General features: G+C 34.6%; 1 protein-coding gene and 1 long non-coding RNA gene across 2 annotated transcripts in view; one reads left to right on the forward strand and one right to left on the reverse strand.

Moving 5' to 3' along the window:
* The window catches only part of LOC120776069 (transmembrane protein 120 homolog), a 62,627-nt gene extending 48,557 nt beyond the window's left edge, over positions 1 to 14,070 (forward strand). Inside the window, exons 5-9 of the mRNA XM_040106539.1 lie at positions 2,935 to 3,074; positions 6,001 to 6,218; positions 6,450 to 6,676; positions 7,213 to 7,365; positions 13,308 to 14,070. Coding sequence (XP_039962473.1) covers positions 2,935 to 3,074; positions 6,001 to 6,218; positions 6,450 to 6,676; positions 7,213 to 7,365; positions 13,308 to 13,610 — 1,041 coding nt within the window. The 3' untranslated portion in view covers positions 13,611 to 14,070. The remainder of the gene's footprint in view (positions 1 to 2,934; positions 3,075 to 6,000; positions 6,219 to 6,449; positions 6,677 to 7,212; positions 7,366 to 13,307) is intronic.
* Positions 1 to 25,974, reverse strand: part of LOC120776070 — a 161,324-nt gene that overhangs the window by 64,301 nt on the left and 71,049 nt on the right. The window contains exons 2-3 of the long non-coding RNA XR_005705381.1: positions 21,182 to 21,327; positions 20,569 to 21,106 (exon numbers count right to left, since the gene is read on the reverse strand). This is a non-coding gene — a long non-coding RNA (uncharacterized LOC120776070). The remainder of the gene's footprint in view (positions 1 to 20,568; positions 21,107 to 21,181; positions 21,328 to 25,974) is intronic.

Here is a 25,974-nt window from a genome sequence, read left to right on the forward strand (position 1 = left end):
AATCGTGATTTGGTGCATCATGAATTTGTTTCGGAGGGATAGGCGGTCAATAAAGAGTTCTATTTGTCCGTATTGATGCGTTTGTGTGAGAACATCCGTCGAAAATGGCCGGAATTGTGGAAGAACAATTCATGGATTTTGCACGATGATAAGGCACCTTTGCATCGAGCCAAGATTGTGACCAAATTAAAGCCAAAAATGCAATGAATACCAGCTTTGGTTTGGTGAGGATTTTTCTGGTTCCCCAAATTGTAATTGCTGCTCTGTGGAACCCGTTTTCAGTTGAAAACAAAACAAAATTTGCTGAAGGAGCTGAAAGCTAATGAATGTATGCTGAGGACCCAGCAGCTTCTGTGATGATGATGTTTTTCATGGTAAAAATCATCCGACAAACAAAATGCTATATGGAGTTCAAACTTCACATGAACATAAAAAGGTTCTTCTTATATTGGGGAAAATACTTTTTTTGTCGACTAAGCACAGTTTAAATGAACCATTCCGGGTCAAATTTGATCAGTTGGTATGTAATATATAATAGCCTTGACAGACGGCAACGTTAATCCGTATTAACTGCGCACTTAATCATATCCAAATTTGTAGGTGACAGACGGCGGCCATGCGAGTTTGAAACTCTCGTAAACAGCTGATAGTAATTATACCCTGAACAGGGTATATTAAGTTTGTCACGAAGTTTGTAACACCCAGAAAGAAGCGTCGGAGACCCTATAAAGTATATACATATATAAATGATCAGTATGTTGAGCTGAGTCGATTTAACCATGTCCGTCTGTCTGTCTGTCCGTCCGTCCGTCCGTCCGTCCGTCTGTATATATACGACCTAGTCCCTCAGTTTTTAAGATATCCTTTTGAAATTTTGCAAACGTCATTTTCTCGTCAAGAAGCTGCTCATTTGTCGGAACGACCGATATCAGACCATTATAACATATACATAGCTGCCATATAAACTGAACGATCGGAATCAAGTTCTTGTATGGAAAACTTTCACATTTGACAATGTATCTTCACCAAATTTGGTACAGATTATTTTCTAAGGCAACAATGTAATCTCCGAAGAAATTGTTCAGATCGGTTAACTATAGCATATAGCTACCATACAAACTGAATACATAGTTACTAACAGAAATGCACCTGTGAAGGGTATTTAGCTTCGGTGCAACCGAAGTTAACGTTTTTTCTTGTTTTTATAATATTTTCAATGAAAATAGTTACAAAACCATTTTTATTACAAAACATGTTATTTTTAAAACTGCATCATAAATTAACATCATAACATAAAACTTCTTCTTTATTATTAAAAATTTGAAAATAAACTGTCAGTGCTGATTGTCTTTCATTCTCAATAGATTAAAGTTGGCCATTTTTAATAAGGTTGCCAATGAAAATGCAGCTAAGTCTAAAATTTTGAGGATTAAATGGCAGTTAGCAACGCAGTTATCTTCACCGTCAGTCAATGCTATAATACTCATCAATTTGCAACTGAAATGCCAAACTTTAATACAAATATCGTTCACTATTTACCTATTACCTATTAGCATGATATGAGTTTACTCTTGAAACCACAATTGTTTACTTAAATAATAGATCGGCACTAAGGATATACTCTGAATTTGCCTCTTATCTTACCTTATAGCAGAAACAGCGAACACCGCTCCTGCCTTTCTCAGTTGCCAAAAGTTGAGCCCGTAGAAATCAGCCATTTTTCTTTTGTTTTCATTTGAACAATGTTGCCATTGCTCAATACGCATATACTCGTATAGTTTTGTACACATCTAAGTTTTCAATTACAGTTTTTATTAATCTAAAATATCATAACTGAAATGAAACTATTAAAAATAGTTTATATATTTTTAAATACTAGCATTCGACTCTGATTTTGAGTTATTTTTAGAAAATTTCAAACATATTCACTATTTTTATAATTACTTCAGTATATCGAGACGGTAACCCTGCGTTGTGAGAGAGCAATCAGCTGACTCGTTTCTACGGGAAAAATACAAATCGTGGGAAACTCTACAGTTGTGTACGGTAAAGCGGGCGGTAGAAGCGGTGTTGGCTGATCACTTACATTGCGCTCTTATAAAATAGGTCGTATCAGCTGATTCGGGCTGCGGGTTTACGTCGTTCGCTGTTTCTGCTATTAGACGTGTTTGCATGTATGAAATCTAGCTAAACTAAGCTCCTTACCCAGTCTAAGTTTAGTACCGTTTCAAACAGAATTTTCCTTATTCTCTTTTTTTTTTACAAATAATAATAAAAACGTCACTTAATTGCACGCACATGCCTTTTGCTCTATTGCCTTCTCCGCTACGCTTTCATGAACTTACATTGGCCTTTCAGCGCTATTTATAATACTCGCCATAACAACAACAGTATTTGATTATTTCGCCATAGCTTTTTTCTGCTCCGTATTCGTTACCACTTGAGCTATTTGTTTACGTTTCGTTTACGGCTTATTTATGACCCGGCAGCATTTGGCTTTTGAGTCACGCTCCGGCAGATAACGAAGCTGTGGGCGGGGCATTGCTGGTTTAGCTGGTGTCAACGAGCAATTTGAAATGCAAATTTTCGCCATTTGTTTACATTGCAATCCTTTCGTGCGTTTATAGTGTTCGATATGCGCGGCTGATGGGGGTTTGTGAAGTGTTGTGGAGGAAAATATTATTCTTTCAGCTCAACTATCAATTTTCTCAATTTTCTTTGGAGTGATGCTTACACATTTGAGGTCAAAGGGTGTTGTTTATTTTTATCCTTTGCCCTCCATCTTTTTTGTGAATTTTTTATTCATTTTTTTTATGTTTTATGGCTTGTAATTTCTCTTTACATATTCACTGCATTATCAAACCACTTTGCATCTCTCTACTCCATTAATTTTATTAATTTCAATACGTATACTTTTTTGTATTTTTCTTGCAGATCATTCTCGGCGATGTCAACGTATCAATTTTGAACAGAAACGACAAAGTTCGCTATAAAGATGACTATGAAAAGTTTAAATTAATACTCAACGTAATTGGACTGTTAATGGCATTTCTCAATTTGATATTCAACTACAGGTGAGTTAGTGTTAGTGTGCTGTACAGTTAGTGAAGGCGTACGTGGCAGTCGAGTCAAACACGTCCACGTAGCGCTGTACTTTACAGCATCGTTTCTTCTCAGGAAATGCGAAATGCTCGCTTTGCTTTTAATTTTCCTGTTGCTCACCTCAACCTTTGGCGCCAACAACCTTTGCCATCGCCTTATGTTTGTCCTTTTCGTTGGCTTTCATGCTTGAACTTTAGCGCTTGTCCTTTTTGGTGGCGCTATTTGTTTAGTACTTTTCTCGGCGTTGCGCTGTTTATGAGTCTCCCGTCGTCCTTCATACCTCCCACTACTTACTGCACTCATTTATTTCATCATTTTCACACCGTAGCGTAATAATTTCCGTCGAAATTATTGCTTTGCTCTGATTGAGTTTCGCAAATTGTTTTCTAATTGCATTCGAATGTCATTCCAAATATTTGCTTGCCAAAGAATTTCGACGAATTATTTATAATTTGCTTTTCTTTCTCTTAATTTACGCTTAATAATATTTTTTTCGCTCCAAATCGAGTGGTAAAAAGTTTTGATAAAGTCAAAACAAACTTTTACTTTTTGCTTTTGGTTAGTACTTAAAAAGAAGCAATAAAAAACAATATTTTTTAGCAGCGCGTTTTTAATTGGCTTTCCAATGAGCCGTTGTATGTCATGAAATCGGCTATTACATGGAAACTCAATTATCTTTGCTTGAATTGAAGTTGTTGTGTCAAAAAAAAGGTGAAATCTGACAAAATATTTATTTAGGATTATTTTTTTAATATCAATTAATAAAAATTTTACACGTTTTCAATCACATTTTTTGGTAACTCGAAAATGGTATAATAATTAAGGAAGAAAAAATTAGTAAAATTTAACACACTGAATTTTGTATGGGATTTATGTTTAAGATCTCGGCGTGAAATGCCGCAAGTTGTTTCATACGTCAGTCTGAGTTGATACGAACGGCGCCGAATAGACTCTCCACGGTCTTCGTGTATACTCTCAGCTCCGCTTCTATATTTTCTTCACTGCGTGCAGCAGGGTAGTGTACTGTTTGACATTTAGAAACTCTCTCAATCACCAAAAAGCAGGGTAGTGTACTGTTTGACATTTAAAACTCTCTCAATCACCAAAAAGAGTTTCCATCACATCATACCCAGTACAACATTGACTTCAGGCAAAGAAATCGACTATCTCGTCGACCTTTGTCGCGGCAAAGAAATCGATGGCATGACAGTAAACGACTTTCTCGCCGACCTTTGTCGCGGCAAAGAAATCGATGGCATGTCAGTAAACGACTTTCTCGCCGACCTTTCCCGGCTGACACATTCCCCCGCTAAATCCTCTGCCCTGTTCACTGACCGGACGAAGGAGTACAGACCGGATCTTAATATCACAGTCGATGAGGTTTTAATTCCGACTGTCAACAACCCTAAGATTTTAGGCGTTACATTTGACAGTTTGTCCTCCTTCACTCTTCACATGACCGCGATAATTGCCAAAATACAGAGCCGAAACAAAATCCTCAAATCTTTAGCCAGCAAGTGCTGGGGAAAACACAAAAGAGCGTTATTGGCAACTTAAAAGGCAATCGGACACCCGATTATTGTTGTTGTAGCGGCAGAAAGCATTCCTGAAGTAATTTCGAGTAATGGTGTCGGGTTGACAGTCCTGGGCCGGAAAAAAACCGGGTTCGCTCCGATTACTTAAACCCAACTGCGGTTGAAGCGCAATCAGACGGCCGATTGTTGTTGTTGAAGCGGCAGAAAACATTCCTGAAGTAATTTCGAGTAATGGTGTCTGGTTGACAATCATAAGCCGGATAAAACTCCGGGCTCGTTCCGGTTACTTAGAGCAAGCTGTAGTGGGGACGTCCATAAACTAAGATGCACCAGTCGCCTGAATGTAGTGAAATGCAAACGAGGAGGCTTCAAACGTGGCAGAATACCGCACTCCGTCCAATTACCGAATGCCTCTTGATGTTTATTGCCGAACGTCTACACAGTGAGGCCTGTTTTCTTTATTTTCGAATTGCTATTATCTCATAAATAATGCTCGAATGAATAAGCTCGAATTGTCTAAATTTAATTATAGGAGTTAATACGGTACCCAAAGCTTGTAAAAGAAGAAACCAATGAGGAGAGCGATGAGCTTGTTACTTGGGCTCTTTTAATAACTTCTTTGTAGAGACTCATAGTTAAATTTGTAGCATTAGTGGGATTGATAGTGGTGATAAAGTCTACTTTAAGCACAAAGAAAATATTCATTTCTGCCCAATGCGATATAATTACAAAATGTTGCGTATTTATAGGCGCTTGGTAAGTAAAGCAAAATTTTAGCTAGAATTAAGAACTGTATCATTTTGGCTGTTTTTAATTCCTTGATATTTTTGAGGCTGTTAATTTGTTTTCACTCCTAATTACCACCTTTTATCTCTCTTATTATATTTATGACTCTTGTTAACTAGTATTGTAATACTACTCATTGCCTACATTTAGATGCATAAATCATAATTTAGCAAAGACCAGCACCTAATCATTGCCTACATTTAGATGCATAAATCATAATTTAGCAAAGACCAGCACCTAATCATTGCCTACATTTAGATGCATAACTCATAGTTTAGCAAAGACCAGCACTAAATGTAATTGTATATTAAAACACTTTTTCTTCTAATTAGAGGTTCTTTCAATTACATTTATATTTTGTCAACCCCTCCTAATCTAAAAGTTTAATTTTTTTTAAATATTTTTATCAAATTGGAAATTTTTTAAATTTTATTTATATATATTACTTTACGGCAAAAATTTTCTTAGTACAATATTTTTTTCTAATTTCATATTTTTTTTTCACTAAACCTTTCCTCTAAACCTCGCCTAATCCACATATAAAACTAATATGACATTTGTTGCCTTCCACCCACAGGGCCCTCGAACTGGCTTACATATTCCTGCTGGTCTGGTATTACTGCACCCTCACCATACGTGAATCGATACTCAAAGTGAATGGATCGCGCATCAAGGGCTGGTGGCGAGCGCATCATTTCATCTCAACCGCCGCTGCCGGCGTATTGCTCGTGTGGCCGCAGGGCGAGCACTGGCAGCTGTTCCGCACACAATTCATGTACTTCAATGTCTATATCAGTAAGTAGTCAAGTAGCGGTAGCCAAGCTGCCGCGACGCAGACGTCCTTATCATGTCAACAGTATCATTTGTATTAGGCGCGTTTAGCCTCAGCGCAAACACACCCAATACACACACGAGCAAACTGGCTGACTTACAAATTGCTGATTTATTTGCCGTGCTATTACCTATATATTATATGCACCAACAACAACAATAATCCGCTTCTTTTTTGCTTTCTTCGCATTACAGACATTGTGCAGTATCTGCAATTTGGCTACCAAAAGGGTTTGCTCTATCGACTGAAGGCGCTCGGCGAACGTCACAACATGGATATCACCATTGAGGGTTTCCACTCGTGGATGTGGCGTGGCCTGAGCTTCTTGCTACCATTTCTATTCGGCGGCTATACATTCCAAGCATACAATGCATGGACGTTGTACAAATTGACAACGTATCCACCGGGAGCACCGTGGCATGTAAGTATATGCTTGAAATGCGACTGCCGCTACTTGCCGTAAGCGTCGCATACGTCAGTCTCTTAAGTGAGCGCTTGTCAAGGACATTTAATTTGCTGTTGCTGTATATTTGTTGCTTGCCTGCTTGGCTGACTGGCTGCCTGTGTGATTTATTGAGTGGGTGCTTGAGTGACAGTAGGCAGCAGCAGTAGCTTACCAAGCGCCTTGCTGCAGGCACATCCACACTTGTGGTGCAACTCAAAGCGTCTGCACGCGCCTCATACATGTGCGGCTGTGTGTGTATGTCACTTGATTGCGTGCTAGGCTTAATGCATTGATTGATTGTGCCTGATTTGCTGGCTAATTGATTAATACATTTCAGCTAATTCGCATGCCCTGCTGCTGCCCGGCATGTATGCGCGTGTGTGCTTAATCTTTGTTGACTTTCCGCCTTTTATCGAGCACTCACCGTTTTCTGCATTATTTAATTTGGCTGACTCAACCATTTTTCTTGTTGCATTTCGTTTTTCTTTTTTTCTTACTTTGCTGCACTGTAGGTGTCGGTGATGTGCGGCTTCTTCCTGCTGTTATTCAGCGGCAACATTATCACCACACTGTTGGTGGTGCCCGAGAAGATACGCGAACGTGCCAAGGAACGCTATCGCCTGCAATCCATGGGTACATCGATGAAATTGCGCAAAATGATGAGGGTGAGTATGGAATGGTTGAATGCCAAAGCATTCACTTAAAATCTGTGTGTGTGTTTTAGCGCTTTAATTATCCATCACACTGCATACTAGCTAGCTTTATATAAGAAACTGCATAAGTTTAAGACAAAGTTTATATGATCTCATTTTTTCTGCAAAAAAAGCTTGTGGGTTGGATTTAAGTTTAAATCTTTTATAGTATTTGGTTTTCCGAAACTTATGGGCTGTAGTATGTGACACCTGAGCTTTTTATAGCGTGGAGCTTTTATTTCTAATTGCCTATTTTTTTCTATTTCTCTACATTGGTAATTAATAAATATTGCAAAAACTATAGATTCGCTAAAAAAATAATAAGACGACTTTGAAAATAATGCGCTACAAGCTTAAAGCTTCAAAAATGCTTTCAATTGTTAAAATGTTATAATTATGTCAGGTATTTTTAAGTAAAAGTAGAAAGTAATTTAAAGAAAAATAAATTGCGCTTAGCAATAATTTTGCTTAAAGCTATAAAAAAGCTTTTTATTTAATATTGCATTGTATGAATTATCATAATTTGTATATACTCCCATAATGCAACTCAAATTGTAGAATTAATTTTTGTAAGTTAAAGTCAAAAAACATTGAAATTAAAATAACACTAATATTGAAACATCGCTTTAAAGCTTAAAGCTCCAAAAAGCTTTCAGTTTTTATTACAATTATTTCATACATCTCAAAGCGAAATTATAACTTAATTAAAATAATAAACTACGTTTGAAAACAGCTTTTAGCAAAAGCTCTAAAGCTTTTTCTAACAACACATTCTTCTAACTATTATGATTTTAATAGCATACGCCTGCAATGCAAATCAAATTGCATTCCTTTTTTTTGGGAGTTTTAAGATTAAGAAATAACTGGAATTAAAAATAACCCGAATTTCAAAATTTTGCTTTATAAGCTTAAAGCTCCAAAGAAGCTTTTAGTTTTTATTAATTATTTTATACTTTTCATTGTAAAATTAAAAATAAATGCAAATAAAAATAAAATTTAAACACAGCTTTTAGCTTAAAGCTTTAAATCTTTTTTTTTTTGATAATGCATTTCAAAGCGAAACTAAAAATTAATTAAAATAATAAACTACGTTTGAAAACAGCTTTTAGCTTAAGCTTAAAGCTTTCACTAACAACGCATTATTCTAAGTATTATGATTTTTAAAGTATACGCCTACAACGCAAATCAAATTGCATAACTATTTTTTGAAAGTTTTAAGATTAAGCAGTAATTGAATTTAAAAATAACTCGAATTTCAAAATTTTGTCTTATAAGCTTAAAGTTTCGCAAAAGCTTTTTGATCTAAGCGGATACCTTAGCAATTATTATAACTTTTTTTAAATAATCTTACGATGTAAAGTAATATTAATAACAATATTTTGTCAAAAAACTTTCAAATTTCAGTAGTAAAAAATTTAAAATGAATTTATGTAAATCTGAAAAATACCTTTTTAAATAAAATATAGAAAAATAAATTTAAAAAGCTTGATAAAAACTAACATATTTATATATTTATTTAGATTTTTAATATTCTTTAAATTTGAAAAAAAATTAAAATTTCGAAAATACTTATTTATTATTATTCTAAAGAATAGCATTTTTATATAAATATTTATACATATACATACATATGTATGTATGTATGTATGTATGTATGTATGTATATTTTTTAAATAAATTTCTAAATTTTAGAAAATAAAAACGTAATGAGGAATGCAAATTTGGAAAATTATTTTTTTTAATTCCTAAGTTCTAGAAAATAATTAGAAAGAATATAGATTAGAAAAATTATTATTTTTTTAATTAATTTTTTTTAATAATTAAAAAATAATTATTTTTTTAAATTATTTTTTTTTTTAATAATTAAAAAGTAACAATAATTTTCCTAATTTATTAAAAAAAATATTTACAAAAAATTACCTTTATATAAATTTGCTATTTTTTTAATTATGTATTTAATTATTAAAAAAAATTAATATAGTTGAAAAAAAATATATAAATTCGTTCATAATTTTTAAAGTCGTCTATAGTTTTATTAATTATTATAATTAATTAACACGAATATTTTTCCGCTAATATATCTGAAGCTAACTTCTTGCCATATTTACTTTCTTGAACTAAACTAATACTTAGAGCTCACACCATTAATTTTTTTTATTACTTTCAATGTATAAAATTCTCTCTAGTTCGTACATATGTATATAATTCGCTTTTAACAAAAAACATCCTAACTCAAAACCACGCTTTGGTCAAAACCGCAATTACTTTACTGTAATTTTTTGTTAATTAATTTTTAATACAAATTTTAAAGGTTTTCCTAGTAAAGAATTTGGCGATAATTAATGACTTTCTCCCTACCTCTGCTCAGGATTACATTTCAGCCCATAATCTCCGAACCCGTTAAGTTATGTTTTTGGTTAAACATTGTACTTAAACACAAAATAATTGAAATTAGGTAATTATTGTTAAATTATTGTAATTTTCAATATTTAATTATTGAAATAATTAATAATCAAAATTATCCAGCTGCCAAAACGATTGTATTAAGCATACGAGTATTAATAATAAAAACATTTCTTCCAAAAAAGCAATGTTTATAAAAAAATATAAATTATATTGTAGATAAAAAATAAAACAAATGTTTCCTCCTAAGTGTGTTTTAGTTTTAAGTAACCCAAAGTACGTCAAATATGCATGTATGTAAAAGAATAAAAAATAATGCTAATATTCCTTAAGTTTTTGTGTTTTTTTGTGAGTTCATTGTGTCTAAATTGCTTTTTTTCATCAGTTTTTATTTTAAGTGTTTTTTGTTTTAATTTAATTTTATTATTTATTTTATTATTATTATTACTTTTTTAAATTAATTTTAATAAATAAAAAATGCTTTCGAAAATTATTTGAAAAAAAAAATTATGAAAATTTAAAAAATGTGATATATTTTATTTAAAAATTTTCCTTGGTTAAAAAGATTAATTTTTGTGCAAGATGACATATGCATGACTAGATGACAGCCGATTATCGTCATAAAGCTATGTGCATAGTGAACAAAGCTAATTGCGGAGAATAATCACTAATCGAGGTATAGCAATTTTGAATCGGCTGTTGGTCAGGTCTGAAGAGGTGGCCTATGAAGTACCTCAGCGGTCGTCAATCATCCGCACTATTTCGTGGTAAAATCTAAATTGAGAAGAATCAAAGGGGGGTACCGCAGGCTGCAGTCCTCTCCCCTTTGCTGTTTTACTTCTACATCTCGCAACTCCCTCAAGCACCAGAAGGAATTTCTATCACCACGTAGTAGCGCTGGTATGTGCTCAAACGTAAATTGCTATCTCCCCGTTTCCTCGTTGCACGGAATCAAACCATCTCCCCCACTAAATCGACATATTCACTAACTGGACGAAGCAGTAGACACTTGACCTTAATATTGGAGTCGATGGCGTTAAAATTACGACTGTCTAAAATTAACGTGTAGCATTCGACAGCCTGTGCTTCTTCATAACACCTGAACAGTGGGGCCCGTATGCTCCCAGTTAAAGAGCATAATGAACTCCTCTCCAAAAAGTTTATGTTGGGGTGCTTTCGTATAAATCATACCTGCAGTCATGTTCGTGTAGCGGAACCGCCGCCTAGGAGTATCAAGAGGTCCTTCCTCTACTACGTCGACGACATAAAACAATACTCCGATCAGACTTCGGACGCAACAAACTTCAGACATGCACTGACCGCCATTCACAGTGGAGCGATTATCACCTTCACTGACGCCCTCTCAGTGAATGGCGTATTTTTAGTCAAACCCCCACCCATTGCAGATGTCGACCTTGAGTTGCCGCGACAATCGAGAGTGACACCCTGCGCTTCTTCGTTCTGAATACTGTAACAGGTTAACCTCCTACTTATCCAGAATCGACCTTGACATATCAAGCCAATGCACAGTGTGCAACGACTCGCCACATGACACTAACCACCTCTTTGCTCCCTGCTAACCCTACACATTGACACTCCTCTCGCTATGGTCCTACCCCTTCGAAACAGCACGTTTCCTGGGCCTACCATGGATGACGTCGATGACAACTTATCTAATCCTTACCATTCTAACGGGAACTAGGTAACCGTTACAACAACAAGAATGATCTAAACTAACGGTACCCAACTTATTTAATTTATGGAGTCACTATAAAAAAATAATTGTAATATTCTCAATCTCGGAAAGAAAGAGAATACTTCAGCCCAAAATTTTATGATATCTTAAAGTTTATGCAACATACAGTTGTACTACAGAAAGGACCGACGTAATGTCCTGGCGTCCTGTTGAGGCATTTACGCTTCAGATCGCAGCCTTTATTGCGCTAAAGTACGAATTCTAAGGCTCTGGATCGTATATGCAGCAAAGGCGACCGGCATAATGAAGCGCTGATAAAAAATAGAACCTTCCAGAGATTTTTTTTTTGTTTTTTTATAGTAGGAGGAATCATCAAAAGTCAGAGTGCGAGCCTCTAATCCATTTAAGTATCACCTATTGTTCGGACGAACTGACGCTTCGCTGACAGCTTTCTATTTTACAGGGGAATGTTCGCCGATTTTTTTTTATTTTTCCGTATTTGAAGTGTTACTGTCTAATGTACATATGAATTTAGTTCAACATGCAATTTCACGTAACAAAAAGACAAATGTCTAAAAGTGCTGTTAGAAGCTTAGAAATATAGACCGAAGTTACACAAGCCTTTTTTAATCTTAAATGTTTTACAGAGTGTGCAGGTATTCAAGGTTATGTCAACGACAAATTTTATTTTTAATTTTTTAAATTATATTTTTTGGTTTTTTTATTTGATTTTCTTTTTTCCAAAAGAATATACATATGTATAGCATAATATTTTTTTCAATTTAGCAATTTTTTTGTTTTAAATTTTATTTTTATTTTTCTAGTTTGAAATTTAATTTTTTGGATTTTATTTTTATTTTAATATTATTTTGATTTTTTTTATTTTTTCCTTCAATTTATTTTTTTTTTTGTTTTTTTATAATTTAATGTCAAAGACACAAATTTTATTTTTAATTTTTTAAATTTTATTTTTTGTATTATTTTTTGTTTTTTTTTTATTTGATTTTCTTTTTTCCGAAAGAATATATAGCATAATCTTTTTTTCAATTTAACCATTTTTTTGTTTTAAATTTAATTTTAATTTTTTAGTTTTAAATTTTATTTTTTTGATTTTATTTTTATTTTAATCTTATTTTGATTTTTTTATTTTTTCTTTCAATTTAATTTTTTTGTTTTTTTTTATAATTTAATGTCAAAGACACAAATTGTATTTTTAATTTTTTAAATTTTATTTTTTGTATTATTTTTTGGTTTTTTTATTTGATTTTCTTTTTTCCGAAAAGATATGTAGCATAATCTTTTTTTTTTAAATTTACTAAATTTTTTGTTTTAAATTTTATTTTTGTTTTTTGAGTTTTAAAATTTAAATTTGTTTAATTTTTTATTATTATTTCATTTTCTCTTTTTGTTTGCTTGATTTGTTTTCGTTGGCCCTCAAATATGTATGTATGTATGTATGTATTATTGTTAGCGTTCAGATTCGATCCATAATCGTCGCACTTTCCTAATATATGTATGTACATATACATATACATATGTACATACGTATATTGAATACACATAAAATATTATGTTTAAATAAAAATTCACAAAAGTGAATAGCATTTAAACTGAATTTTAAGCATTGTGAGCAACAAGCTAGCATAAGTATACATAAGTATATACACATATACATACATACACTTATGTGTAACATAAAGCCTTTGTTTCTATTGTCTTAAATGTCAGTAATTTATGAATAACATGAATGTTTAATGAATTTCCCCTCCTCTCTCTCTCTCTCCCACACACTCACACACCAACAACAACACTACAGAATAGCATCAGTGAAACGGACATTTCCAGCCAGCAATTGCTAGCCAATAATAAACTAGAAAACTCTACCTCCTTCCAAAACATAGGCGATGGAGCAGAGCAAACAACAACAACAACAGGAACAGCAGCAACAATAGATACGACAACAAAAACGTCATCAATTAGCACCGGTAATGCAATCACACCAGCAGATGGTGAGGTCAAGCAAAACCAACACAAAGCACAACAGCAACAACAACAACCACAACAAGCACCCGAGCAGGATGTGGAATTGACGAAACCAGAGGATAAGAAGACCAATTAAAAAATGTGGCAGCTTCACCAGCCCGAGCAGCGGTGCAGTGTGCTTGGGTTCTTTCAATTAAGTGAAACCTGATATTTTCAAGGTTTGATTAGTACACAAAATGCAGAAAAAAATTCAATAACTAAGGAACGAAAAGAGATTGAAGGAAATTTCATACATACGTACATAAATACATACATACATATGTACATAAGTGTAGTGAAGTAAAAACAAAAAAAATTGAACATTTTCAGAAAATATATCAAAATGGATTTTATTGTTTGTGATTTACCAGAAAATGCTCATATAAAAGCCAACAACACCAACAATTTTGAATAAGAGCAAAATGTGGCGTCTTTGAAAGCGGCAAATGTGTTGCATTGTTACTATAGACCCCCTAGTAGTAGACCCCCATTAATTTTATAAATACACAAAAACACTTTTCATTTAATATTAGTACTAAAAATAGCGAAAAATATCAAAAAATATAGAAAATGTATGAATTGTATTTTTAAGCGACTCTTTTTATTTATTGCAATTTTTAAATAAATGTGTGATTGTGATTTTTTTAATACAAAGCATAGTAACTACTACTATAACCACAACTAATTTTAATTGTATGCTAAAGCAAGCAAGTGTTAAAGGACACACCTAATGTGAAGTTTTTGAAAAATTGATTTTTTTTTTTTTAATTTTTCAAAAGTTTGTACCTTTAAGGATAATATAATAGAATTTTAAATTTATAATTCAAATTGTTCTTGAGTTACTGACTTCTAAAAAGTAGCTGCTCAGTTCTATCAGCTCATTGAAAGTTTCTCTTTAAACGCATATTTCTCGAAACTAAATTTTTAAAATTTGCTTGAGAGAATTTTTCTAAATTTTTCATATTCGCTTTGGAGATTTTTTTAAATAAATTTGCTTGGGAGATTTTTTCTAATTTTTTTAAATTTTCTTGAGAGATATTTTTCAAATTTACTTCCGAGAATTTTTCTAGTTTTTTTAAATATGCCTGGGAGATTTTTTTTTTAATTTTCAAATTTGCTTTGGAGATTTTGACCAAATTTTTCAAATTTGCTTCCGAGAATTTTTCTAATTTTTTTAAATTTGCCTGGGAGATTTTTTTTAAATTTTCAAATTTGCTTGGGAGATTTTTTCCAAATTTGCTCGGACGCAAATGTTTGGACCATTTTTAAAATCTTAAAATAAGTATAAATATACTCTTAAAGTTTTAAAATAATTGATAAATGTATTATATTTTTTTATTTTTATAATCGATTTATTTTTTAACTGTCACACTAGGGTGTGCCCCTTAAATGCTGAGCGAACAATTGAGAGCGAGAGCGTTAGAAAGTGTGCGCATAGCAAGCGAGTTTGTAGAAACTGATATATTTTTACATGAATACTACAGTATAGTGTAGGCGCCTAAATGTATGCTACGATATAGTTTTTGGCAACTTATAAGCTATAAGTTAAATGTGGAGAATTGTGAAGAGCGAAAGTTCCTTCGTTTTTGCATTTCAGTACTGTGTATGATTGTGGACATGACGTATGTACATATACATACATACATATACTAAAGTTTTTGATTATATTTGATATTTTTATTTTAAGTTTTTAGAGTTTTTTTTATTGTTTTTTAAACTCTTCTTATTATTTTTTATTACTTTTTAAGGTTTTTTCATTTTTTTTAAGCTTATCTTTTTTTGCTGTTTAAGTTGTATTATTTTATTTTAATCTTTAATTAATTTTTTAAATATTTTATTATTATTATTATTTTTTAAGCGTTTTTTGATTTTTTTTTAAGTTTTATTTTTATTTATTTTAAAGATTATTTATTACTTTTTAAGCTTCTTAAATTTTTTGAAGCTTTTTTATTTTTGAGGTGTTTTATTATTTTATTTTAAACTTCTTTTATTTTTTAAGTTTTTATATTTAAACCTCTCTTTTTTAATTAATTTTTTAAATTGTTTTCTAAGCTTTTTTTATTATTTTTAAGATTATTTATTACTTTTAAGCTTTTTACATTTTTTTGAAGCTTTTTTATTTTTGAGGTATTTTTTGATTTTTACTTTATTTTAATTTTATTTTTTAAGTTTTTTTATTTAAGAAGTTTTTTTTATTATTTTATTTTAAACTTTTATTATTTTTTCGATTTTTTTTATATATTTTTTTGCTTTTAGGCGTTATTATTATTTTAAACGCATTTGAATACTTTATTTTAAGCTTTACTTTTTTAATTAACAATTTTTTAAGCTCTCTCTAGTATTTTTAAATATTGATTTATTTTTAATTTTAAGCTTTTTATATTTTTTTAGAATTTTTTCATTTTAGAATTTTTTTATTGTTTTAATTTTAAACTTTTATTATTTTTGTAAATTTTTTTTTATTTTTATTTTCACATTGGTTTTTGTTTTTAGGCGATTATTTTTCTTATCTTTTTAAGTCTTTTTTTAGTACTTTGTTTTAAACTTTTTTTTTTAATTAAAATTGTTGTTTTGCTTTTTTAAGCTTATTTTTATTTTTTTTTTTTTTTTTTAAAGTTTTTTTGGTTAACAAAATTTAGTTCATAAAAAAATTAATGCATTTTTTATTATTTATTTTTGTTTTTGAGCGTTATTATTATTTCTAAGCGTTTTTTGAAAATTTTTAAAATTTTCTTTCAATTAAAATTTTTTTAACGTTTTTTTTTTTGTTTTAAATTTTTTTCAGTTTTTTATTATTATTTTATTTTATTCTGGTTTTGTTTTTAAGCGTTTTTTTATTTTTAAACGTGTTTTCATATTTTAATTTGAATTTTTTTATATATAGTTTTTAAAATTTTTTTTTATTATTTTGTAAGTTTTTTTTTATTATTTTGTAAGTTTTTTTTATAATTTGGAACGTTTTTTTATTATTTTTGTTTTTTTTTTGTTTTGTTGTTGTTTTGAAATATTTTGCTGAAACATTGACCCAAGCGTAGGGCACTTGAAGTAGAAAAAGAAAATGCGAATTTGCAGAAAATGGAACTTAAAGCGTAAAAAAATAAACCGTACATGCATACATCAGATACATACGTATACCCACATAACTAGCCACAATTTTAAACCCCATACATACATATACGTATATGAAAAAATCTAGCATTTACTTACACTTGTTTACGAGTAAACGAAAATCGAGACAAAAAGTAAGAATTGAAGAATTGAAATATTTTGAATAATAAAACTAAAGGCAACAAACACTAAAGCAATGGAATACAACCACGAAGCCAAACAGAAGAAAAATACTCTGCATTTATGTGCAGCCAACTATATTCGCCACTAAAATAACAGTATTCATAGCTGTGTGTACCAGTGTTCTTATATTTTTTGTTTTTCTGTTTTAATTGAATCAGTGTGCCACTAGACCACGGTGCGAATTAAGCAGTTGACCGCATTTCCTATAGCGAATGCCATGCAAGTTTGAGGAAAAAGCGCGTTTGTCGAATTTTTTTGATGGAGTCGCGCGAAAATTTGAAAGAAAAAAACATAGTAGAAAATATCGAAAAAATTGTGAAATACGAACTTACATACATACCAAACTTAAAGAAGTAAAGAAAGCACTAAAAAATGGTAGTTGAATAATCGATTAAGTAAACTTTGTAAAACCTTTAACTAGCAAACGAAGGATCACAATAGCAAAACAAACTGTAATACGAGTATAACAAAAATGAAAAACAAAAAAACTAAATAATAAAAGCAACAAATAATAATTGAATGTCAAAATATCTTAATTGTGTGTGTAATTATTGTGTTCCTTTGATTGGTTTATAGCAGATCGCGCAAAGCGGAGATTTAGTGGTGGATATTGTGGTTTTTGATTGAACTCTTACGATCACTCTAACATACATACATATGTATATTATCCAACTGAAGTAACTTTTCTACACGATTGATACTTATAAGCGAACTTTCGTTGGTGGGTTGAAAATGGAGATCGAAAGAATGACTGGCTACAAGTGGTCTTCAAATTTGGCTTAGGTTTTTAATGATGAACATTTGATTAGTGAGTTTTTGACACAATAACTTTGCTATTATTGTGGCGTACGGATAACATTTAGTAATATTCCCTACACTTCACTTATTCCGACGAAATATTTAATATTATGTATAACCTTTTTGGTCTTATAAGAGGTAGCCCTGTGTTTTGATAAAAATATTTAAGTTTCTTGTGAGCATCAATATCATTAATTGTGTCGAAGGTTTGATGATCTAAAATGACAATAATTTTAAATTATGGGAAAAAATTTTTTTTATAGGATTATGATACATACATGCATGGTAGTTCTGGCCTGGTGAGTATAATCATGTTTTTTTGGTTTGTCATTTATCTGCTATCTAAGTTTGAGTTAAAAGCTGAGTTAAAAGTTTGAAAATTAAATTTTTATGCGAATAAAAAACAAAACAGATCTCACAGATTGACCGATATGTTTGGTAAAAAGTCAGCTATAGCAAAGTTTTATGCTGATAATTTCATTATTATTTTTTAATTTGGATACTGTAAAGTTTAAGAATCGGATGGAATGGTATTTAGAAATGTGTTATATGGGAAGCAGGCGTGGTTGTAGTATAAAATAGAAATGTATAAGTGGTCCCACACACCATAATTGAAATCGGTCAAGTAGCACCCGAGATATAGGATTTGCCCTAAGGGTAGGCACGTCCAAGTAGATGCACTGAATTTGGCAGATCACGCGTTAGCCGTGTCAAGCTTTCACATAATTTTTGTTCAGTATTGTTTGGCATTTCGTCATTGAAAGACTTACGCCTTAACAACGCTTACAAATCGTTCAACTTTATTACGAAAACTCACATGCTATAAAGAGTGTGTTTCGCGCACTTTCCTCAACTTATGGTCACCATAAACGGCCTACTGAGCGTACTGTTACCAACACTATCATCAATCTTTGGACACAGCATTCATTATTTGATAATATTCGACCGAATAGACAACGTCAAGATCGTAGTGAAGAAAATATGGTAGCCGTAGTTAAGAGTATACACGAAAACCGTAGAGAGTCGAATTGATGGCGTTCGCAGGTGCTCGGACTGACATTTACAAATTCTCACTGGACAATCGATAAAGATAACTGATTCTAAAGTACCAGTCGACATATAAATGGCGCCACCAGGGGGCGCTAAATTCAAAAAGTTCTGTTTACTTTGGAACGCACCTTGTAGAACGAGTTGGCACATCTTACGTCGAGATCTTAAATTGAAAGCGTTCAAACTACAGCTTGTGCAAGAACTGAAGTCGCTCGACTTTCTTAAGCGACATCGGTTTGCTTTTTGGACTCTTGAAAAGTTCCAAGAAGATCCGACGTTTTCGAGCCAAATTTTGTTCAGCGCTTGAGGCCATTTATGGCTTAATAGGTATGTAAAGGATAAAAATTGCTGCATTTGGGACGAAGAACAACCGGAAGAGATTCAAGAGCTGACTTTTGTCCAGAAAAATAAATGGTTTGGTGGGCCGCTGGAATAATTTTTTCATAATTCATTTGAGCAGATAATTTAACGTTTTGAGCCGGTCAATTGACCACCAAGATCGTGTGATGGCACACCGTTAGACTTTTGTCAGTGAGGATATGTAAAGTCGAAAGTCTATGCGGACTAATCCGCTTCGATTCAGGCCTTGGAGCAAAACATCACGAGTGTCATTCGACAGTTACTATTCAGAATGCTGGAACGAGTCATCGAAATTTGAACTCAAAGGATGGACTTTCTAAGACGTAGCCGCGGACGACACTTGAAGAGATAATCCACAAAAATTAAATGCCAAGGCGTGTTCCTTCTAACGATAGTAAAGATTCCCCATTAAATTGGAAGTTTTTGTGTTTCTTCTATAAAAAAAAAGTGGGGTAAATCGATCTAAATTAGCGTTTTAATCGAGCAAAGGTCAGTTAATGGGTCAATTAAATCCTAAGCGAAAAAGCTATTACAGTAATTCCTATTACAGTAGTTCTTCAATGCCATTGTAAACTACAGTTTCTTATCTTCTTTACTGTTATGCTATTTCAACGACAGTGTTCATCATTAAATAAAAAAATACTAAAAGTTATCCGAGTTCAAAATTAATCGTTGTGCCTTGAAAATAGATGGGTTTTCAATAGGGCACTACAAAAGTAGACCGATAGGGACAGCAAACGACGCCATACTTTTTCTCGTTATTTTGTCATTTCTCTTCAGTAAGGTTTGCCATTTCATCATAGAAGAATATACGATCCAACAATGAGTCCAACAATACGATCAAACTGGTCTCAACAATAAGAGTGGGTTTTTCAATAAGAGCGTTAAAAAAGTTTTTTTGAATAAAAAAAACGGTTTGGGATACCAATTCATTATTCGTACCTACTCCATGAGTCACCATTGCAAGACGGCGGCGTCATTGGGCCGTGCTTCTTCCGTGATGATAAAAAGCCGGCACGTTACTCTGAATAGGAATTGCTACCGCTCAATGATAACCGAATATTTTTGGCCCGAATTGGATGATATGCACTTGGACAATATGTGGATCCAACAGAACGGCGCCACATGCCACACAGCAAATGTCACAATCGATTTATTGTAAACCGAGTTTGGTGAACGAAATCTCACGAAATGGCCCAGTCAATTGGCCGCCTCGGTCATGCAATTTGACGCCGTTAGACTATTTCCTTATGTCAAGTGTATGATCTATGCCAGCAAGCAAGCGACGATGTATCAAATACCGAGTCTGATTTTCAAGACAAGAAAGTTTGGAGTGGTTTCAATATACAACATTTCTTTTCTTTCTTTTGTGTTTCTGACTTAAAGCATTTCAGAGAGTCTCTATTGTTCGAAATTGTAAGAATAATGCGGTATTCATTTAGACATTTTTTAGCAGATGAGGGTGTTAATTTCAAAACTTCTTCAACATATTTGCACATTTAACATATTCTTCTATCTAAGTACCCAAATCAATGATGTACAAACAATAGACTTACCTCTGTGGATGCTGCTGGTTCATGTTTACCGGTGGCAAAATACAACAATAAATAACGCACAGTTCCGTTGCTTGGATGCCTGTTCTTGGTGCGCAAAGTTTGTGACCGACTCACGTGAAAGCTGACAGATAGTGTCAGGGCGCTAGCTCAGGTGGAGCTGTACGGAGGGAGAGCGCTGCGTGTAGAAAATTTATGCGTAAGTTTGTATGATTTATGTGGCACTTTTTGTTTGGCAACAACAAGAGCCAACTGCCAAAAGTGTATGTGTTGATAGGGGACGACTTATTGTTTGGATAGAAGACAGTGGCGTGCAAAGTTATATTTTGCAGAATACATTTCCAACTGCTGAAGATATCACGACGGCATGCTGGTGCGTTTATGCGAAAAACGAAAACAAATGCAAGGAAATATTCGCCATTGTCTTGCCGCAACTTGTGAGGTTGCAAAGAGATTTTAGGGCGCGAGAGCAGGGCAAGCGTGCCGTTATCTAATGCGGCTTCCTTTAACGATTAGCCAAAATTATTATCACTGCATTTGTCTGGGAAAAAGTGGCAAAAGTTTTTGTTTAACATTCAGTATGTAAATTTCACAAAATGTGCTTAGTTACAATTACCTCGTTGCCTCCCTCCTCACTTCAGCTTCCAGCAGCGTCTTTTTATTAAATTTTGTAGAACAGCATGTAGTAGGCATATGGAGTGTGGCGTTTCTTTGTTTCTTAACTGCCAAAGATTTTGTTTGTTTGCTCTTTGCTGCCGTTTGCTGCAAGAAAATGAGAAATTATTTCCTTTGAAAAAGTTTTACAAAACTTTTTATCGCGTAAGCGAATATTTTGGGCTACCTGCATTCATATACATACATACATACATGTATATATCTCTACAGAGGAAACAAAAGTAAGTTGGAAAATATTCACCATCGAAAATTTCAACATACCATATATAAGAGCATTAATATAAGTATGAGAGAATCCTTTTCAATCCTTTTTTTTTCCTTTTATGGATGGAGATAACAAAAATTAATTTTTTTTTTTTGTAATTTAAAGAAAACATCTCGGTAACAAAAATTCAAACGTTATTTTTATAACCTTGTAAATTGCAAAGAACCTAAACTGGTCTATGCGCGGCTCACTGGCCTACAAGAGTAACCTAACCTATACTCTTGCAACATGTTGCTACAGAGTATAATCGTTTTGTACAATTGTATGTATTACCTATCCGTAAAACTGATCGAAATAGATATAGTGTTATGCATATATAAATGATCAGGATGACGAGACGAGCTGGAATGCGGACTGTCTGTCTGTCTCTCCGTCCGTGCAAGTTGTAACTTGAGTAAAAATTTAGATACAAATATGTTGATGAAACTTGGTACGCGCGTTCCTTGGCAAAAAAAAAAGTGCCTTTTAACTTGCCACAGGCGATTCCAGCAGCAAGGGGCATCTGTAGGAGAAAATATTTTAAAAAGTAAGTGTAATCCACCACTAAAGCTACAACAATCAATTTCACCTATCGGTATGACAATGGATGAAATCAGTTGGTAACCCCGCTCACTCCCCATATAGTTAAAACCTATTATAAGCGCAATTAATCAATATCTATATATGACAGGGACATTAAATTTTACCCCCAAGATAGTATGAGAGGACTTAATTAGAGCCAGGGTCAAAATTGGCTGATGCTCGTGGTAACGTTCACTTTTAGGTGGAATCACATATCTTGAGACCCGTACGAGCGATTTAAACCAAATTGGCTTGTGACATTCTTCTGACATTCTTATGTCACAATGTAAAAATGGACTACAGGCACGGCTACGTCCTATAAAACACAATTTTAAATTCCACCTGATTCTTTCCTTTTTATTGTAATGGGACACAACTTTACACGAAAAATCTATTTAGAGCATTCCACCTTATGGTAATAGTTGTTCAAATCCAACAAAAACTGTTCGAGCCCGTAGGTACCGAATATTGAATCCCAGTGTCTAAAGTTGACTTTTGGCCGAAAATATCGTAGAGCGGCCGTTTGAGTTTGAGTGGTGGATAATCCAAAAGTTGTAGGCCCATAGTTCCGACTTCTTTCTACAGTAGCTTCGCGCAGACCACGCATAACAGTCAAGTAGCATTCCTTGTTGATAATTTGGGTGGTCGAAAAGAGTTCGGAGTGCACCACACCTCGATAATCGAAGAAAACTATCAACATAACCTTGATTTTTGACCTCTATGCTTACGACCAGGAAACAGAATATTAAACTTTAACGCGGTTTTTCCGGCTTCGGCTCACCTCTGTCACGATATTCGGCCGACTGATATTCTGTTTCCGGGTCATATGCTGGATCCTAGACTCATCGCAAGTAATAATATGTTTCACGGCATCCTGGAAGATCGGATCGAAAAACATTGTTTCACTGACGTTAACGCGACACTGTATTTCGGAAAAGTTTAATGATTTTGAAACCAATTACGCTTTCACTTTTCTTCTTCTTCTTCTTAATTGGCGAAGACACCGCTTACGCGATTATAGCCGAGTTAACAACAGCGGCCAGTCGTTTCTTCTTTTCGCTACGTGGCGCCAATTGGATATTCCAAGCGTAGCCAGGTCCTTCTCCACTTGGTTCTTCCAACGGAGTGGAGGTCTTCCTCTTCCTCTGCTTCCCCCGGCGGGTATTGCGTCGAATACTTTCAGAGCAGGAGTGTTTTCGTCCATTCGGACAACATGACCTAGTCCGCGTAGCCGCTGTCTCTTAAAAACGCTGAACTATGTCAAAGTCGTCGTATATCTCATACAGCTCATTGTTCCATCGAATTCGATATTCGCCGTGGCCAACGCGCAAAGGACCATAAATCTTTCGCAGAACTTTTTTCTCGAAAACTCGCAAAGTCAACTCATCAGTTGTTGTCATCGTTCAAGCCACGGCACCATATAGCAGGACGGGAATTAAGAGTGACTTATAGAATTTGGTTTTTGTTCGTCGAGAGAGGACTTTACTTCACAATTGCTTACTCAGTCCGAAATAGGCGTTGGATTTCCAGGCTGACATTGTTGGTGGTGTTTATACTAGTTCCAAGATAGACGAAATTATCTGCGACTTCAAAGTTATGACTGTCAACAGTGACGAGAGCGCAACTCGCGAATGCGACGAGTGTTTGTTTGATGATAGAAGATATTTCTTTTTGCCCTCGTTCACTGCCAAACCCATTTGCTTTGCTTCCTTGTCCAGTCTGGAGAAAACATAATTAACGTCACGGGTGTTGAGGCCTATGATATCAATTTCATCGGCATACACCAGCAGCTTTGCATTTGCAAAAGATTGTACCTGTTCGATTAAGTTCTGGATATGGAGTCGCCTTGTCTGAAACCTCGTTTGGCATCGAAAGGCTCGGAGAGGTCCTTCCCGATCTTGAAGGAGCTTTTGGTGTTGCTCAACATCAGTTTATACAGCCGCATTAGTTTTGCGATAATACCAAATTCAGACATCGCGCCATAAAGGCAGTTCCTTTTCGTGCTGTCGAAAGCAACTTTGAAATCGACGAAAAGGTGGTGTGTGTCGATTCTCCTTTCACTGGTCTTTTCCAAGATTTGGTGCATGGTGCATATCTGGTCGGTTGTTGATTCGCCAACTCTAAAGCCACACTGATAAGGTCCAATCAGTTTGTTGACGGTCGGCTTTAATCTTTCACACAATACGCTCGATAGAACCGTATATGCGATGCTGAGGAGGCTTATCCCACGGTATTTGGCGCAGATTTTGGGGTCTCCTTTTTTATGGATTGGGCAGAGCCCACTTAAATTCCAATCATTGGGCATGCTTTCGTCCGACCATATTTTACAAAGAAGCTGATGCATTCTCCTTATTAGTTCTTCGACGCCGTGTTTGAATAGCTCGGCTGGCAATCCAACGTCCCCCGCTGCTTTGCTGTTCTTCAGGCGGGTAATTGCTATTCGAATTTCTTCATGGTCGGGCAATGGAACGTCTGCTCAATCGTCATCGATTGGGGAATCGGGTTCGCCTTCTCCTGGCGTTGTGCGTTCACTGCCATTCAGCAGGCTGGAGAGGACTCCCTCCATAATTTTAGTATGCTCTGGGAATCGATCACTAAGTCACCTTTGGGGGTTCCACAAGAGTATGCTCCGGTCTTGAAACCTTCTTTTAGCCGCCGCATTTTTTTGTAGACTTTTCGAGCATTACCCCTGTCGGCTAGCTTGTCAAGCTCTTCATACTCACGCATTTCGGCCTCTCTCTTTTTCTGTATGTAAATGCGTCTCGCTTCCCTTTTCAACTCTCGGTATCTATCTTATCCAGCAAGTGTTGTGGTCGATCGTAACGTTGCGAGATAGGCAGTGTGTTTTCTCTACGCTGCGACACGGCACTCCTCGTCGTACCAGCTGTTCTTTTGCATTTTCCGAAAACCTTCTGGTTTCGGTTGCAGCTTTACGTTAGGAGCTTGAAATGCCGTCCCACAGTTCCCTTACACCGAGTTGTTGACGAGTGCTCTCAGAGAGCAGAAGTGCAAGCCGAGTGAAAAATTGTTCGGCTGTCTGTTGTGATTGCAGCTTCTCGACGTCTAACCTTCCTTGTGTTCGTTGACGTGCGTTTTTTGCTGCACAGAGGCGGGTGCGAATGTTGGCTGCAATAGGATATTGGTCGAAGCGCACACACATCTAAAACACTTTAGGCGTGTCTTCCGTCTATCACAACATGATCCATCTGGTTGGTGGTTTTTCGATCCGGAGCCAGCAAGGTAGCTTGGTGAATTTTCCTATTATGGAATCTAGTACTATAGATAACCATATTTCGGGCCCCGGCGAAGTCGTACAGCCTCAACCCATTTGGGGATGTTTCATCGTGGAGGCTGAATTTACCGACCGTAGTTCTAAAGATACCTCCTTTGGCCTTAAAATCGCCAAGCACGATTTTGATATCGTGGCGAGCAGCTCTCATAGGTGCGCTCCAAGCGCTTATAGAAGGTATCTTTGGTCACATCGTCCTTCTCTCCCGTCGGGGCGTGAGCGCAATTCAGCGATATGTTGAAGAATTTCGCTTTGATGCGGATTGTAGCTAGACGTTCACCCACCGGGACACATTCCCAAGTAAGGGATTCGTTAATTCGTTTGCCATGGTTGTCATCAAAAGGGGGGTCTCTCATCCGAGGCTTGTTGTCCATTTCATTGGGTGCGTTTTTTTTACGTGGCGGGTCCCAACCCAGCGCACAACCCTGCGACGAGGATGTTTCGCCTTCTCACTTTAGCTCGCCTTCCAACGGATGTTCATGGCTACCCAGAGGATATTGGTCAAAGACCGGAATTGGTGAGCTGCTTGAGCCATATGTAAAAGAATCGTTTCTGTCCACACCTAAATGAATGGCGATCAGAGAACTTTCCTCACTTGCGTGAACTTTTACACATGACT

The sequence above is a fragment of the Bactrocera tryoni genome, chromosome 4, assembly GCF_016617805.1.
Source record: "Bactrocera tryoni isolate S06 chromosome 4, CSIRO_BtryS06_freeze2, whole genome shotgun sequence".
NCBI lineage: Eukaryota > Metazoa > Arthropoda > Insecta > Diptera > Tephritidae > Bactrocera > Bactrocera tryoni.